Source organism: Symphalangus syndactylus, chromosome 18, assembly GCF_028878055.3.
Source record: "Symphalangus syndactylus isolate Jambi chromosome 18, NHGRI_mSymSyn1-v2.1_pri, whole genome shotgun sequence".
Classification (NCBI taxonomy): domain Eukaryota; kingdom Metazoa; phylum Chordata; class Mammalia; order Primates; family Hylobatidae; genus Symphalangus; species Symphalangus syndactylus.
Window position 1 is genome coordinate 62,613,348 of NC_072440.2, and position 18,687 is coordinate 62,632,034.

The 18,687-nt window shown below is 45.8% G+C and overlaps 2 protein-coding genes across 2 annotated transcripts in view; both read left to right on the forward strand.

The window, feature by feature from the left end:
* LOC129467502 (aspartate-rich protein 1-like) overlaps positions 1-18,687 on the forward strand; it is a 172,960-nt gene that overhangs the window by 141,177 nt on the left and 13,096 nt on the right. The window contains exon 13 of the mRNA XM_063622361.1: positions 14,777-14,798. Within this exon, the coding sequence (XP_063478431.1) occupies positions 14,777-14,798 (22 nt within the window). The remainder of the gene's footprint in view (positions 1-14,776; positions 14,799-18,687) is intronic.
* Positions 4,593-9,036, forward strand: LOC134733536 (aspartate-rich protein 1-like). The gene is made up of 3 exons (XM_063623429.1): positions 4,593-5,301; positions 7,686-7,747; positions 8,285-9,036. Exons 1-3 carry the CDS (start codon positions 5,103-5,105, stop codon positions 8,360-8,362), a joined length of 339 nt encoding a protein of 112 aa, XP_063479499.1. The 5' UTR covers positions 4,593-5,102; the 3' UTR covers positions 8,363-9,036.

Here is an 18,687-nt window from a genome sequence, read left to right on the forward strand (position 1 = left end):
TACCCCAAATATCCTGACTTGATGATGACATGCTGGATGCACGGAACCAAACAGCACATGTAACTCAGAAATGTCCAATATAGGCCGGGTGTGGTGGCTCACATTTGTAATCCCAGCACTTTAGGAGGCCGAGGCGGGTGGATCATGAGGTCAGGAGATTGAGACCATCCTGGCTAACATGATGAAACCTCGTCTCTACTAAAAATAGAAAAAAATTAGCTGAGCACGGTGGCAGGCCCCTATAGTCCCAGCTACTCGTGAGGCTGAGGCAGGAGAATGGCGTGAACCCGGGAGGCAGAGCTTGCAGTGAGCCAAGATTGCACCACTGCACTCCAGACTGGGTGACAGAGGGAGACTCTGCCTCAAAAAAAAAAAAAAAAAGTCCAATATCATGTATCAGTATAGTCTTTTCCATTAACAAGAAAGGCAAAAAAAGTAGCTAAGCATAAACTAGCCATTTGACCTAGCAATTCCAGCCCTAGGAATTTATCTAGAAGAAATGAAAGCTTGTGTTCCAAAAAGACGTGTACATAAATGTTCTCAGCCTCATTCACTATAGGCAACAACTGGAAACAACCCAAGTGTCCGTCAGCTAGAGAATGGATAGACCCATGTGGTCTGTGCATACAGTGGAGTACTGCTCAGTTACATAAAGAAAAGAAACTATGGATACAAGCCACAGGAGGGATGAACTTCAAAACATTGCAGTAAGTGAAAGAAATAAAACTCCACGAGGGAAGTTGGTGGGTATGGACGTATTTCTGAACTGACAGAATTTTACTCTGTTCATTGGGGTATTAGGTATTTAGTCCCTATTGACCAGGTACAGTGCTAGATTCGGCCATTACAGAAATCAGAAGCAGACACCAGCTCCATTGTGATGAGACTCACCCGATCAGCCGTTTCTGATGAACACTCAGGTACCCTGACGCTCACTGCTCACATTTGCAGGCTTTACTTAATGCCACTTAAATCTCCCTATTCCCCAAGTCTCCTTTTTTCTTTTTCTTTTTAGACAGAGTCTTGCTCTGTCACCCAGGCTGCAACATCCATCTCCTGGGTTCAAGCAATTCTCCTGCCTCAGCCTCCCAAATAGCTCTGATTACAGGTGCCCACCTCCACGCCCCGCTAATTTTGTATTTTTAGTAGAGACGGGGTTTCACCATGTTGGCCAGGCTGGTCTCGAACTCCTCCTGACCTCAGGTGATCCGCCTGCCTAGGCCTCCCAAAGTGTCGGGATTACAGTTGTGAGCCATCGTGCCTGGCCCCCAAGTCTCCTTTCTTTCCAACTCCCCTTATTAGGCACAGCTTTTTAAAGCAATCCCTGCCATACCCATGGCTTCAATTGTTTTCTATATGCTCTGATGACAATAAAATTTAAATGTTTTTATATAATAGCTTTATTTTACATGACACCTCATTCACTAGAATCATAAATTCAAAGTTGCTCTAAGAAAGTAATAACTAAAAAATTGTGATATTCTTAGTATGTAATTTTTTATCAGTATGTAAATTTTAGGAAATTTCCTTAATCGTTTGACTTAGTGTATGTGTTATTTTTTAAAACATGAGTTGTGATGTCACAGAATGGACTTAGCCTACAGAAGCTTCTATCCAACTTTCAACTAGAGAGCTCCATTTCAATCTGATACTTAAGAGTCCAAAACTAGCTTTTTTTTTTTTTTGAAATGGATTCTCACTCTGTCGCCCAGGCTAGAGTGCAGTGGCACCATCTTGGCTCACTGCAAGCTCCGGCTCCCAGGTTCAACGGATTCTCCTGCCTCAGCCTCCCAAGTAGCTGGGATTACAGGCACCTGACATTGCACCCAGCTAATTTTATTTTTGTATTTTTAGTAGAGACGGGGTTTCACCATGTTGGCCAGGCTGGTCTTGAACTCCTGACCTTGTAATCCACCCAGCTCAGCCTCCCAAAGTTCTGGGATTACAGGCGTGAGTCATTGCGCCCAGCTGAAAACTATCTTATTCCCCATACCTATTCCTCTGCCTACATGGTCTGTGTAGGAGAAAGTCACTGCTGTTTACCCAGTCCTTCAAACTAGAGCCTTAGCAGCCTGTTTTTCCTTTTACTTCCCCTGTTCTTCCACATCTAATCCTCTAGCACTTCCTGTTCTCTCTCCCAAATGATCACAAAACTTTTCCATCCACTTCAGTCATTTCCACTGCCTTTAGCCTTACCTGTTCTTCCAGATGAACATAATGTCTCTCTCTCTTTTTTTTTGAGACAGAATCTCTCTCTGTCGCCCAGGCTGGAGTGCAATGGTGTGATCTTGGCTCCCTGCAACCTCCACCTCCTGGGTTCAAGCGATTCTCCTGCCTCAGCATCTCGAGTAGATGGGACTACATACAGGTGCCCGCCACCACACCAGGCTAATTTTTGTATTTTTAGTAGAGATAGGGTTTCACCATGTTGGCCAGGCTGGTCTCAAACTCCTGATCTCAAATCCACCCACCTTGGCCTCCCAACATAATGTCTTTTAACTGGTCCCATTGCTTCCATCAGTCCTCTACTGTGCAGAGAGACCTCACTGCAAACACATCTGATAGAGACTCCTCACCTCTGTGTGGTTCAGTGACTGTCATGTTTCCAGAATAAAATTTAAACTCTACTTAAACTCTACTGCTGGACAGTGAATGAGCCTTTGTATTCCAGATTCATTCACTGCCCAGCAGTGTAGTCTTAGACAACTAAACTCTCTAAGCCTTTGTTCACTCATCTGCCTGAACTCACTGAGTGTTGGGACTATTTCAGGCCCATGCAGTGCCTCATCCTTGGAAGGGATTTAATGTTGAATGAAGGGGAGGAATTTAAAATTCCACATAAAAACAATTTTTTTTTTTGAGATGGAGTCTTGCTCTGCTGCCCAGGCTGGAGTGCAGTGGTGCGATCTCAGCTCACTGCAACCTCTGCCTCCTGGCTTCAAGTGATTCTACTGCCTCAGCCACCTGAGTAGCTGGGATTACAGGCATGTGCCACCATGCCCAGCTAATTTTATATTTTTGGTAGAGATGGGGTTTTGCCAATTTCCCCCAGCTGGTCTCAAACTCCTGACCTCAGGTGATCCACCCACCTGGGCCTCCCAAAATGCTAGGATTACAGCTGTGAGCCACTGTGCCCAGCCATTTTTCTTAAAATACACTAGTCTACAATGTCACTTCCCCTCCATGCTTGACTTCTACCTTTACTTTCTGGTAATCACAATCATCTTGTGGGGATCAAGACTCCTCAGGACTAAATTTTGGCCCCACCTTAAGCAGTCGTGGGACCTTGGGGAAGTTACTTGACCTTTCTATCTAGACTTATTCTGTAAAATCCGTAAAATGGGACTGTTTCTGAGGGTTAAATTAGTATGCCACAGTTGTAACAGTGTCAGGCACATAATGCTTGCCAGATGTTGACTGTTCATCCTTATCCAATGAGGACAGTGGTTCCCCACTGTAGTGTTCTCAATTTTGTATAAGAAAATAATGCTTTACGTATTATTAGCAAAAGAAATATCTGAAGCCGGGCGTGGTGGCTCACACTTGTAATCCCAGCACTTTGGGAGGCTGAGTCGGTCAGATCACCTGAGGTCAGGAGTTCAAGACCAGCCTGACCAACATGGTGAAACCCTCATCTCTACTAATAATACAAAAATTAGTCAGATGCAGTGGCGCGTGCCTGTAGTCCCAGCTACTCGGGAGGCTGAGGCTGGAGAATTGCTTGAACCTGGGAGGTGGAGGTTGCAGTGAGCCGAGATCGTGCCACTGCACTCCAGCCTGGTCAACAGAGCGACACTCCATCTCAAAAAATAAATAAGTAAATAAAAGAAATATCTGAGTACCCCTGCCATGGAAAGAAGAAACAGAGGGAGAAAAGGGAGTTGGTAGGTCCTAGCATTACAGAGCTGGGAAGGATGTGTTCAGTCCCTATTTTATAGATGAGGAGGGAAGTGTGATGTGTCCCAGGGTTTCATTGAGGATACACAGCCATAACTCTCTATTGAGAGTGCGACCAGGGCCCTGGGGGTAGCTATGGTCAAGTTGCAGACAAGAACTAACACTTGTAAGACAGGAGAGAAGCATTTAGTTAGAAAAGCAGTCAAAAATTTGTGTATAACTACATTTGGTGAGCAAATGAAAGCTATCAGACTCAGAAAAACAGAAATGCTGGTGGAACTGACTTTAGTAACTGGGGTTTTCTTTATTTCTTTTCTTTTTTTTTTTTTTGACACAGAGTTTCACCCTTGTCACCCAGGCTGGAGTGCAATGGCATGATCTCGGCTCACTGTGCAACCTCTGCCTCCTGGATTCAAGCGATTCTCCTGCCTCAGCCTCCCGAGTAGCTGGGATTACAGGTGCCCGCCATCACACCAAGCTAATGTTTTGTATTTTTAGTAGAGATGGGGTTTCACCATGTTGGCCAGGCTGGTCTCGAACTCCTGACCTTGAGTTATCCAACCCCACCCCCAGCCTCCCAAGGTGGTAGTATTACAGGCGTGAGCCACCGCGACCGGCCGTACCAGGGTTTTCTATTGAGATTCTTGCAAGGGTGACTTCCAATAACAACCCCCTCTGCACTTTGCTCAGGACTGGAAAGCTCAGGCAGCGCAGGGTGAATAAAAGCCTGAGTGGTGCAGTCCCCACGGAGGGGCAGGGCGGCCACAAGGTGGGCAGCACCTGGGACGGGCATTGTGAGGCATTGGGGGGGCTGTGGGGCTGGACATTGTGAGTCACTAGCCTGACCTGGCTGTTTCCTGGCAACCAGGTGACATAGGAAGCTTTATGGGTTATAGGCATCAGCCAGGGCCAGCAGCCTTCAGTCGGTAGCTGGCAGTGGAGGGAGGAGGAGCTCCGACTGTGCTGACGGCAGTTTTTGTGCTGCTTGGCGCTTGTCGTGTTCGTTTATTTTTCAAAGAAGACAGCAGGTCCCCAACCTCATAGACCAGCTAGTTTGGGAGGTGGCGGCAGAGTAAGGGCTGAGGCCCCAGATCTGCCTGGGGTAAGGCTGCTTCTAAAAGTGCAGGTCCACCCTCAGTAGTGTGGCTGCTAGGGCAGCACAGTTACAATTTCATTGAAGGCTCAGGCAGGAGTGGAGAGGCCCCATGGGGAATATACTGAGCTGTTGTGGCAGCTCCAGCTGTGGCTGGCGCAAGCGGAAGGTGGCATCCTGTGATGAATCTGATATTTATGAGGCCGTGGCTGCTAAATCAGAATCCGCTGCTATAGAGCCTGGCAAGCTGGATGTGGGAGCCACGGAGGGCCAAGACCTGCAGCACATCAGCAACCAAAAGACGCCCACAGGTAAAAAAGCCACAGGTGCCGTTTACTCTCTGGCACACGTCTGGCCACCCCACCCCCTTCCCATACCCTCATCCCCAGAGACATCCTCAGCTTCCAGCTCCCTGCTGCCCACAGCCAGCTTTCCCAGGTCTGGGGCATGGGGGACAAAGGCTGACTCTGCCTCTTGCCTTAGACATTGAGGCTTTTTTGATGTAGTCTCTCCCTTTTCTCAATGAAAATTCAAATACCCCAATTTTGGAGTCCCCATCCCATTCTCTAGCCTCACCTATCCGGCCGGTTTGGTACCTAAATGAAAGAACCAGGTAAGGGTCAGATTGTTTCTTTTCTTCCATCCCTTAAGGTAGCTAATAATTGGGATAATTCAGGCCCAAATATTTGGATTTTTTTATTTTTATTTTTGAGACAAGTCTCACTCTGTTCCCCTGGCTGGAGGGCAGAAGCACGATCTCAGCTCACTGCCACTTCTGTCTCCCGGGTTCAAGCGATTCTCCTGCCTTAGCCTCCTGAGTAGCTGGGACTACAGGCACGTGCTACCACCCCTGGCTAATTTTTTGTATTTTTAGTACAGGTGGGTTTCACCGTGTTAGCCAGGATGGTCTCTATCTCCTGACCTCGTGATCCACCTGCCTCAGCCCTCCAAAGTGCTGGGATTACAGGCGTGAGCCACCGCACCTGGCTGGAGATTTCTTAAATTCACAATTCAAAATTATTATTATTTTTTGAGACAAGGCCTCACTTTGTCACCCAGGAATGCATTGGTGCAGTCACAGCTCACTGCAACCTTGACCTCCTCAGGTTCAGGTGTTCCCCCCACCTCAGGCTCTTAAGTAACTGGCACTAAGGCAACATGCCAAGCTAATTTTTCTATTTTTTTTTTTTTGTAGAGATGGGGTTACACCATGTTGCCCAGGCTTGGTTCACTTTTAATAGTAAAGGACACCTCAAATGTTTAGATACTTGCTTTCACTTTGGGCAATTATGAATATAGCTGTTAAAAACCTTGCTGTGTCTTGTTTGGAAACATAATTTTAAAAATATAACTAAGGAAATACTTAGGATTATGATTACTTGCTTATATGGTAAGACCAGGTTTTTCTTCGTAAGAATTTTGGGGCTGGGCACGGTGGCTCACGCCCGTAGTCCCAGCACTTTGGGAAGCTGAGGCAGGCAGATCACGAGGTCAGGAGATCAAGACTATCCTGGCCAACATGGTGAGACCCCGTCTCCACTAAAAATACAAAAATTAGCTGGGCATGGTGGCCTGTGCCTGTAATCCCAGCTACTTGGGAGGCTGAGGCAGGAGAATCGCTTGAACCAGGGGGTCAGATGTTGCAGTGAGTCAAGATCGCACCACTGCATTCCAGCTTGGTGACAGAGCAAGACTGTGTCACAAAAAAAAAAAAAAAAAAAAAAAAAAGCTGGTAGAATTGTTTTTTTCAGTGAAACCATATGATTGTAGTGTTTTTGGTTTTTCCTTTTTTCAAAAGATTATTAATTTTTGATTCAATTTCTAAAATAAATATAGGCCTATTCAGATGATCTGTTTTTCCCCAGAAGACTTTTGGTCTTCCAAAATAGATAAAAAGGAGTTAGCTCATTTCATCTAATGTATCAAATTGTGGGCATAGATGTGTTCAGAATATTCCTTTATTAGTTTGTGATTTAACTGCTCTTCAATTGATGCTATTAGTACATTGTAACATCTTTCTTTCCTTTGTGGTTAGCCAAGGTAGAGGTTTATCAATGTTACTGATCTTTTCAAAGAACTGGCTTTTTGTTTTGTTGATTTTCTCAGATGGCTTCCTGTTTTCTATGCCATTGATTTCTGCAATCTTTGTTTTTTAAGCTTAGATTATGAATTTAGATTTTTCTTATTGTTGACAAGCATCATGAATGTAGCTCACTGAATTCAATCTCACTGAACTGTACACTAAATAATTAAAATAATTAATATTTATGTTTCACCACAATTTAAAAAGTAAAACAGGATAAATGATAAATGTAGTAGCAGGATATGTAAATCCACAGAATTAAATGGTCTTGTAACATTTGAAAAATAAGGGGATTGGCCTGGACCTTCAAATGGGCAGGAGGTGTGATGAGAAGCTCTCACTGAACCATACAATGCCTTTCTGTATTAACCAGTTCTTAACAAGAATATTTCACATTGGTTAGGTTGCCCTAGCTAGAAAGCCAAGGCTCTTTCTTTCTGCTCCTGTCCTTTGCTTTCCTTCCACACCAAAGAGAATGATCCAGCAGCAACTCAGTCCATGCTTGTCAACCACCCACCTCCATAGACTCCACCCTGGTCCCACATCCCCCAAGGCTCCTGTGGGATTCCTCAGCAGCACCAGTGCACTGACTGTCACTCTATGTTCTCCTAGGTTCTGTTCCGGACCTGGAGGATTGTGCGCTTGATATTGTGGACAAGATGTTACCTGAAATGGTAAGATGCATTCCTTCATCTGGAAGAGAATTTTTTTTTCTGGGGCTTCTTTCCTTACTAATAAAATGGAGATATAAAAATCTGATCATGTACATAACAGATGACTAAGATAATTTTCTTGGTTTGGGGAAATATCAAGTGAATATCATATTTGATTGCCATTGTCAATGAAGCTTCTGTTGGTCATAGACTCTAGCGACCAGCCATTTGAGTTTATGACCAACTGAGGCCTGATTGACAATGACAGTAAAAAATGACAGCATCACCTACAAACTGTCTGGTAGTGAGCATACTTCTTAGTAGCAACTTTTTCTTCTTGAAAAATAATTTTGTATTTCCCAGCCAACATGGACTTGCAAATATTCCATGAAAACCCATTGCCTTTTCCACAAGCATTCTCTATGCTTTACTTGGGGGCCAGTGACTTGATCACTGTTTGACATGTGGTTTTCTAATGTCACCAAGTGAATAAAAGACCTGTGCAAACAGGACCCAGCATGATCGGATCCTTATGGCGTTTTCTTTCTCCTATTGCAGGTGAACTATACAGCCCAAAATTCCTACCGTACGTATTTTTTTATTATTTTAAAAAAAGCTTTATTGAGACATAGTTGACATGCAAAACAATCCACCCATTTAAAGTGGGTGACTCAGTGTTTTTACTATATTTACAGGGTTGTGCAACCATTGTTACAATCTTATTTTAGAACCTTTTCATTTCCCCTCAAACCTCGTATCTGTTAGTGGTTACTCCTCTCTTTTCCCTAACCCCCACAACTCTGGCCCTAGGAAGCCACTCATCTACTTTCTATTGCTGTAGATTTGCCTATTCTGGCCATTTCTCTTTTTTTTAACTTCTTTTTTTTTAAGTTCTGAGATACATGTGCAAGATGTACAGGTTTGTTACATAGGTAAAAGTGTGCCATGGTGGTTTGGTTTGCTGCACCTGTCAACCCATCACCTAGGTATTAATCCCTGCATGCATTAGCTGTTTATCCAGATGCTCTCCCTTCCCCTACCCCCTGACAGGCCCCAGTGTGTGTTGTTCCCCTCTCTAACACCATTCGTATTCTAAGACCATTCCCTTGCTGATGACAAATCTAAGTGATGGGTCGCAGGGGACTCTCTTGCCTGTTTTTGTCTGGAGAGCCTGCCTGGCTTCAGGTTCCTGATAGGAGTGAGGACCTGGAGTGCAGTGTGAGAAACAGATGGCTCAGTGAAGAACTGTCATCATCCACTAGAGTCCCTGGAAACAGCCATATCACTTAGATGTTGTGGGTTTGTGTGCAGGAGGGCTGGGAGGTAGCTGGGGGTGAATTGATGTGTAGTGATTGTGTGTTTGTAAATGTGTGTTTTCCCCCAAAAATGTGGACCTGCATGCCCAGCACAGTACAAGTGTCACTTTTCTTGAATTCCTGGCCTGTGGTGGTCCTCTCACCTCAGCCTCCCGAGTCACGTCATTCTTCTAACAAAAAGGAAGAAAAACTTCAACACCACCATACACTTTACATAAGTGTCCCCTTTCCTCCCTCAACACAGCTGTACCTAAAAATCTGTTCAATATCCCTACTCCTTAGGAATGGCGTGAACCCAGGAGGTGGAGCTTGCAGTAAGCCGAGATCGCACCACTGCACTCCAGCCTGGGCGACAGAGCGAGACTCCGTCTCAAAAAAAAAAAAAAAAAAAAAAAATCCCTACTCCTTAGATGGAGAGAGTGCAGAAAGGAGTGAACCCAGATTTTTATCTCCTGAATAAAAGATTTGCAAAAGTGAACTCAGAAATAGGTCCCAATGTTGATGGTCTGTATTACTCAACTGTGTCATCACTCAGGCTTGGTGATATGACCCCACACCAGGGAGTTCCAGCACCTATGTGTGCACCTGGTAGTGGTAGTGGATGGCCTATAAGCATGCCAAACATTGGCCATCATCAAATGGGGCCCCAGTAGTCACATAACCCTGGGTAGCAAAAGGTACACGGAACAACAGACGTTGGCATGGACATTACTGTGAAATACACATAGAAAGCCCACAGGCTTCTGGTCAGCCCACAGATTCTGAGAAGTGTTAAGGGTTCACATAGAACAGTACAGGTCAACATCTGTCAGTGCTGGGGTCATTCCTCAGCACTTGATCAAAGCAGGGAAGGATCAGGAAGATATTTCATTGTATTTAATAACATGACTACCTCAAGCCTTAGAAATGCTCCAATCCATGGCCGGGCATAGTGGCTCATGCCTGTAATCCCAGTACTTTGGGAGGCTGAGGCAGCAGATCACCTGAGGTCAAGAGTTTGAGACCAGCCTGGCCAACATGGTGAAAGCCTGTCTCTACTAAAAATACAAAAATTAGCCAGGCATGGTGGCCCATACCTGTAATCCCAGCTACTTGGGAGGCTGAGGCTGGAGAATTGCTTGAACCTGGGAGGTGAAGGTTGCAGTGAGCCAAAATTGAGCCAGAATTGATCCAGCCTGGGTGACAGAGTGAGACTCTGTCTCAAAAAAAAGAAAAAAGAAATGTTCCAATCTCTAGCAGACAGACAACCGCCAGTGCCACATCAGAACTCAGAGGACAACATTGTTGTTACGCTGGTGAACATCACCCTCATTGGAGACCTCCTGCACCGCTAGGTTAGTGAGGCTCAGCACTCACCATGTACTGATCCCCATGGTGGACTGTCCCACTGTCGGGAACTGGTGTGAGCATGAGCAGCCACTGACTCAATGGATGCACACACAGTGTGAAGAAACGGAAGACATGGACTGGGCACGGTGGCTCAAGCCTCTAATCCCAGCACTTTGGGAGGCCGAGGTGGGTGGATTGCCTGAGGTTAGGAGTTCCAGACCAGCCTGGCCAACCTGGTGAAACCCCGTCTCTACTGAAAATACAAAAATTAGCTGGGTGTGGTGGCGGGTGCCTGTAATCCCAGCTACTAGAGGCTGAGGCAGAATCACTTGAACCCAGGAGGCAGAGGTTACAGTGAGCCGAGATTGAGCCATTGCACTCCAGCCTGGGTGACTGAGTGAGACTCCATCTCAGAGAAAAAAAAGAAAAAAAGAAAGAGAAGAGCAGAGGAGAAATATCACAGGGTTAGTACTCAGCAGAAATTTGTGAGGGGGCAGAACAGGAATCAGTTCCCCACTTCTCTGACACGGAGCAGACAGGACACAACTCAGCAGGGATGGACTTCAGGGTCAGGACAGACACAGGTCCCAGGCTTGATCTTCGTGGGGCTGGGACGATGAGTTTTTCTTTTTCACCGCTTCTGGAAGTCACTTGAGGAATGGTCCTTGAGGAGACACTGTTGGCCAAGGGTTGTCTGGCCCAGAAATGTGTGTGTGTGGTTTTTTTTGTTTTGTTTGTTTGTTTTGAGACGGAGTCTCACTCTGTCACCCTGGCTGGAGTGCAGTGGCAGGATCTCAACTCTCTGCAACCTCCACCTCCCAGGTTCAAGTGATTCTCCTGCCTCAGCCTGCTGAGTAGCTGGAATTACAGACATGCACCACCACGCCCAGCTAATTTTTGTATTTGTAGTAGAGTCGGGGTTTCTCCATGTTGGCCAGGCTGGTCTCGAACTCCTGACATCAGACGATCCACCTGCCTCGGCCTCCCAAAGTGCTGGGATTACAGGCGTGAGCCACCGTGCCTGGCTGACATGTGTTTCAGCTGGACAGGGTCCCCTAGCACTGGGCCTGTAGCTGCAGCACTCCCGAGTAGCAGGGGAGGTGGGGAGGGACACGAGTGCCAGTGCACCAGGAGCTCAGCAAAGGGATGGGGACTGGTTCCAGAGTCCAGCTCATCCTTGCAACTCTTCTGTGGAATCCAGAACACATCAGTTTCCACTTATTTTATAGAAGGTTTGGAATCTTCAGTGTCAAACTCTTATCTGTGTGTGTCTTCCCACAAGGTGGATAGAGGAGCCCTGGCTATGGGTGTTTCCTGCCAGGGCACTGACTGTGTCTTCCTCATTAGTCCTTATCCCAGAGCTCAGTCCTGGGGAGAACATGTTAGGCCCCATGGGCATTGTAATGAACACATCCCTGGGATGAGTTCTAGGTCGCCCCTGGGCTGGGATCTAGTGCAGGTGTGGAAATGTTTCCTTCTCAGCCTGTCCAGCCTGTTGAGCCCTACACCAATCCCGGAGCCTGCCCCAGCTTCTGAGTCAGGGTCCCTGGAGATGAAGTTGAGCTCCTGAGGACGGTGAGGTGCCCCTGCCCCTGGGCTCCTGCTGCTCTGATCCTGTCTAGACAGGGTGTGCAGGGCCACGCTCTTCCCCTGTGTGCACACGCGCCCCCTGCTGGAATCCCTCTGGACCTGGATGTTGTCCTCATTGTTGTCATATCCCTAGCCCCACACAGTGACTGGCCCTTGTGCAGATGCCCAGGAAGTAACCATAAATGTATGGTAGGAGCAGAGCTGCAAACTATTTTGCAAGAAAACACCAGGGGAGGGGAGTCATGTCTTCCTCATGCCTGGATCTCCTGTGCCGTCTAGTGTGGTTCTCAGTCATATATGTGCCTCCTTCTATTTAAACACATTTAAATATTTACAATTAAAAGTTCAGGACCGGGCATGGTGGCTCACACCTGTAATTTCAGCACTTTGGAGGCTAGGGCAGGTGGATCACCTGAGGTCAAGAGTTCAAGACCAGTGTGGCCAACATGGTGAAACCCCGTCTCTACTAAAAATGCAAAAATTAGCCGGGTGTGGTGGCACATGCCTATAATCCCAGCTAATCGGGAGACTGAGGCAGGAGAATCACCTAAACCCGGGAGGCGGAGGTTGCTGTGAGCCGAGATCATGCCATTGTACTCCAGCCTTGGCTGCAAGAGTGAAACTCCGTCTTGAAAAAAAAAAAAAAATCAGAACCTCATCACAACAGCCACCATGCAATGGCCCAGCAGCCTTATGTTAATGAAGCGAGAGCATTTCCATCCCCGCAGAATGCTCTTTCACATCTGCTGTGAGCCTGGCTGAGCGACCGATTGTTGAACTCCTCTAACTCAAAGCGTGCACATCAAAATGGGAATCTCAGGGCTGTGAGATTGGAGGTGAGACCTGTAATGGGCCAGTGGAAGGAAAAGTGGAAAGGTGGTTCCTTCAATTCCTCTTTCTCACTTGAAGGCTGGCAAGTGTGAGCAATGCCTTTTTAGAGACCTCTGATTCCACAGAGCCCAGGGAGAGTCTGACAACATCGAGGAAAGGGCAGAGTGATCTCGTGTAACCCAGTGTGGCCTCACCTGGAGTGGGAGGCTGGGCGAGTTGCTCTCTGGAATAACTCCTTCCGGATGTTTTTGTCTCTAGCGATTGGCCAATGGACGCCATCCATGAGGGGAGCTGCAGTGAGGCAGATCTGCAGGTAGAGAATGATACTCTAGGAGGAGCTCTGGGAGCAGCTGGGTGACACCTGTTGCTTTGGAACCTAGGAAAAGGGCGATGAAGTCAGAACCAAAGGAAATATGTGTAGAAGTCTGACTTGTTCCTTTTGTATTTTAATAAGATAGAGATGAGACAATATGTGTCCATGGGCTTTGTGTGCTGTATTTGTAACCCTTTTTTTTCTTGCTCTGATATTTAATGATTACCTTTCCAGAAGACCAGTTTTTCTTGTCTATGTCACAGCAAACATCAAAGCCTTAATTTTTGATTGGTTAACATCATCTGGGACTTGGGAATGCAAGAGTCTTATTAGGTCTAGGCACTGACTAAATGCAAGGTATCTGGTGAGACTCCCTCATGCTATTTGAACACAGTTGTTTCCCTGAGATGGTCTCAGAATCTTCAGTCCCACGTTCCATATGCCGCATCCAGCAAAGCTCCCTGAGAGGCTGACAGTCTTCAACCACGAGGGCACTGACATTAACTGTGTGTCCCTTTAGGTCCCCCTGAGAACTGCCTGAGTTTAAAATTTCTACCACCAAGTGAGGAAGACAATGATGATGCCCAGGTAAGATCCCCTTTCTTTACCTTCTAAAGAAATGTTGCTTTCCTGATGTGAGAAAAAAACTCACCCATCCACACCCAAAGAACGGACTCAGAGGCCTGCAGAACAGCGAAAGTGAGACTTTTCATGATGGTCTTGCAAGATCCGGTGTCTGATGGGCAGACACACCCAGCACAGTTTCAACAAGCAATTTATCCCCTAGTGTGCAGGTCCCTCCCCCGGTTCCTCATAGGCTGAGTACTATGGGGTCAGAATCTTCCCAGGTGTTGCATATTGATTGTTGGTTAGGGGCTTTAGGTATTTTTTATTTAGGGTTGTCTTACCGCATTTTGTTGCAGCCCCCAATGCATTGCCATCCTAGTCAGGTCAGGGGTTCTTCAAGTATTTGACTTACTACCTAAGTAGCTGGGCACGCTGATAAGAACAGACAAAGTGAGCTATTTTGCAGGCTAGTAAAATTTCAACTTAGACTAAACTTTTTCAAGTGATGGGAACTAAGTGGTGTGGAAGGGGGGCCCAAGAGGCAGGTATTGCCTATCCAACCAGGAGCCCAGCATATCCTATTTCTTCTGTACTTTGCTGACCTAAACAGGTTCAAGGCACTTTGTCTTAAATATGGAGCACTGTACACATTATTTCCTTCACCTGATTTCTTTCCTTCTCAATTAACTTTGATATAAGAATATGATGAGGAACATAAGGTACAATATACACAATTGTCCTTGTTGGGGTGGAGTTCAGTGGGAGTATCTTCCTATCTAATACATGACACACTAGGATGTTTTTAGATGACAGCATCCATCATCAGCTGTAATGCAGGGGCATTTTCCTCCACACCAGTTTTTCTCCTTGGATTAGGCATTGTGCGTTTACCAACCTAAATCAACCTCAAAGATAAATTCTGTGGGAAAAGCTCTTGTCTTTTCCACATGTGTCCTCTATGCTAGAATGTTTGGTCTTTGACCCTTGATTCAGCCACTGTTTCACAACTAGTTTTCTGAAGTCAACAAGAGACTAACAGATCTGTGTAAGGGGTGCAGCACAATTGATCTGATCCTCATAGTATCTTCTTTTGTCTCGTTGCAGATTTTACCATCACCTGTCCAGGGTATGTACCTTGAACTAACTTACTTTCTGAGAAACAAATTTGCTGGTTTAATATATAGAAACTTTAATCTGGGTTCCTGTTAAAAAATAGTGGGGGTGTGGTGAGAGCAAATGATTTCGCAAGTGTATAACTATGAGCAGAGGAGCTGTAGTAATGTGTGTGAACCAGAGGAACAAGCAGGAGATTTTGTGTGAGCCAGTGTGTCTTCACCTGGAGTAGCAGTGAGTGCACCTCTCACTGACTTATTCTGATGTTGGTATTTCTAAAGAGTGAATTCTGGAGAATCTCAGCAGGGAAGAGGATGCCTTTCCAGGTAGGCAACAAGACTTCAGGTGGGATCTAATAAAACAGCATTTCCAGCAACCTTCAGGTTATACCTGCTGGTTGGGAGGCTGAGGGAGGGTGTAGAAAGAGAAAAAGAAAAAGTAAATATAACCCGAGTTTGTTCTTTTCAGAGTTTAATGTCATCATGGTGAGAAGTACTAGGTTTATGGGCTTTTGAGTATCCTGTGTTTTTGATCACCTCCTCTTTGTTATTTAAAGATGATCTTTCTGAGAACACCTGCTCTTTTCTGCCTCTGTAACTGCAAAATGTCAGAGCCTTTGGTTTGGGACACAGTTCTGTCACAGGCAGTCACTTAATCCTGGAGACAGAATTCTTCTGCGGTGTGCCCAGATGCATAGGAGAAATGGATCCTCACCTTATGAACTGTTAGGTTTCATGGCAGCACATTCATTTGTCTGTCCTTGCTGTTTACCTCTTGTATCAAGACATCTCTCTGGGCATGGAGGACGGAATGAAAATTCACTCTGGGCTCACTGCAGAAGCTCCAGTGTGTGGGAAATGGAGGGAGAAGCACAACCTTGAGCACCTTGTCAGCATTCCATTTCTTCATTTGAATGAGAATATGCAGTTGCACCATCATTTGTGGAAGAGGCTTTCCTTTCCCCATTGTGTATTCTTGGCTCCTTTGTTGAAGATCAGCTGACTCTGTATGTGTGCATTTAATTCTGGGCTCTCTATTCTACATCTGTGATACTTACGGGTGCCCCCATGCTAGAAGCATGCTGTCTGAATTCTGTTTTTTGTAGATCTTAATCTTATGAATGCGTCCTCCAATACTATTTTTTTTTTTTTTTTTTGAGACGGAGTCTCGCTCTGTCGCCCAGGCTGGAGTGCAGTGGCGCAATCTCGGCTCACTGCAAGCTCCGCCTCCCGGGTTCACGCCATTCTCCTGCCTCAGCCTCTCCGAGTAGCTGGGACTACAGGCGCCTGCCACCACGCCCAGCGAATTTTTTGTATTTTTAGTAGAGACGGGGTTTCACCGTGGTCTCGATCTCCTTACCTCGTGATCTGCCCGCCTCGGCCTCCCAAAGTGCTGGGATTACAAGCGTGAGCCACCACGCCCGGCCCCTCCAACACTATTCTTTTTCAACGTTAAAATGGTCATTTGAGGCACGTAAAAATTCATTAAAGTCTTAGGATTAACTTTTCCATTTCTGCACAGATGGCTGTTACCAGTTTGATAGCAGTTGTTGTGAGTCTGTAGATCCTGTGTGTAGTATTGTGTGTTAGTCATGTTTAGTCTTCCTATCCATGAACATGGGAAGCCTTTCAACTTATTTGTACCTTTAGTTTCAAAAATCTTTATGTTAACAGCTAATAAGTTAGATTCAACATGACTGATAGAAATTTGTGATTTATTTTTCATTATTATTATTTTTTTGAGACAGAGTCTCACTCTGTCACCATACCGGGGTACAGTGATGTGATCTCTGCTCACTGCAACGTCCGACCCTGGGTTCAAGTGATTCTCTTGCCTTAGCCTTCCGAGTAGCTGGGACTACAGGCACAAGGCACCATGCCCAGCTAATTTTTAAGTTTTTATTAGAGGCATGGTTTTATAATGTTGGCCAGGATGGTCTCAATCTCTTGAATTCGTGATCTGCCTGCCTCAGCCTCCCAAAGTGCTGGCATTATAGGCATGAGCCACCACACCTGGCCAAATTTGTGATTTTTTTTTTTTTTTTGAGACGGGGTCTTGCTCTTTCGCCCAGCCCGGAGTGCAGTGGCGCAATCTCGGCTCACTGCAAGCTCTGCCTCCTGGGTTCATGCCATTCTCCTGCCTCAGCCCCCCGAGTAGCTGGGACTACAGGCACCCGCCACTGCGCCCGGCTAATTTTTTGTATTTTTAGTGGAGACGGGGTTTCACCGTGTTAACCAGGATGGTCTCGATCTCCTGACCTCGTGATCCGCCCGCCTCGGCCTCCCAAAGTGCTGGGATTACAGGCGTGAGCCACCGCGCCCAACCGTGATTTTTTTTTTTTTTTTTTTTTTTTGAGACGGAGTTTCGCTCTGTCACCCAGGCTGGATGCAGTGGCACGATCTCGGCTCACTGCAAGCCCTGCCTCCCGGGTTCACGCCATTCTCCTGCCTCAGCCTCTCCGAGTAGCTGGGACTACAGGCACCCGCCACCACGCCCGGCTAATTTTTTCTATTTTTAGTAGAGACGGGGTTTCACCGTGGTCTCGATCTCCTGACCTCGTGATCCGCCTGCCTCGGCCTCCCAAAATGCTGGGATTACAAGCGTGAGCCACCGCGCCTGGCCCCGACCGTGACTTTTTATACCAATATTTTGTATGTCTGAATGAATAGGCATCAAATAAAAAAAAAAAATTATGTAAGCTAGTTAACCAAAAAATCACCCCCATACTCACGGACATTTTTTCCTGAATTTGTTCATTTCTATTGGTATACGTTTCCTCATTTCAGTACATCATGTATATTTAAACCTGGAAACTTATCCTTATTGTAGAAAGTGTTCAGAGTCACGTCTCTCAGCTCCACTGGTGTAGGTAGAGGAGGCTCTGTGAGCTTGGCCTGTTTGAATGAAGCCTGATCCTTAGGGAATCTCTTCAGGGAGAGTGACACAGGAGCTGCTGAAGCCCCTTATCACAGGGGCCCTTAAGGGTGTGTGTACACACCATGGTTCCAGAAGAAGACTTACGAAGAGGAAATCATGACTATTTTTAATTGTAACATTTTAATATTTAATTTTTAAAATGTTCTCTATGAAAAATAATTTGTGGTTAATATGATAGAGTAATTTGGGTGAAATTGAGTCCATTTTGCTAATAAAATAGGCTTTTAATTAAGTAATAAATCCTTTAAAACAGATGCTAAATGTAATACCACCATAATTGGATCCTAGTGTACTGACACGGTCTTGAACACATTAAGAAAATGCTGTTTGTTTAGAAGAGCTTCAAAATATTTGAGAGGGAGGAAGCACTCTTCTATTAACTCTTAGTGTGCTTTTTAGTTCCATTTGGGCTTGACTCTTTTGTGTTGCTGCATGATGCCTCTAGTACAAGGCCAAGGCCTCCATGTTTCATGTCTTTGCTGCTCCCCTCCTCTGCCATCCCTCTTCCATTCAGGGGAATAGTCCAGTATCAACTCAGTCCATGCTTGTTAATCAACCACCTCCATACACCACATCCAGCAAAGCTCCCTGAGTGACTCACAGTCACAAACAACCAGGGTGCTGATCTTTCCTCTGTGTCCTTCCAGCTTGTCCTGAGGACAACCTGAGTTTAGTATGCCTACCAGGAAATGAAGATTATGATGGTGATCATGATGGTGATCATGATGATGCCCAGGTAAGACCACCTTTCTTTGTCTTCTAAGGAAATGTTGGTTTTCTGATGTGAGAAACAAACTCAACAGTCGAAACCCAAAGAATGGACACAGGGAGCTGAAAAACAGCAAAAGTGAGACTTTCTTTTTCCTTTCCTTTCTTTTTCTCTCTCTCTCTTTTTCTTGCTTGCTTGCTTGCTTTCTTCTCACTCAGTGAGTGAGTGGAGTGCAGTGGTGCAACCTTGGCTCACT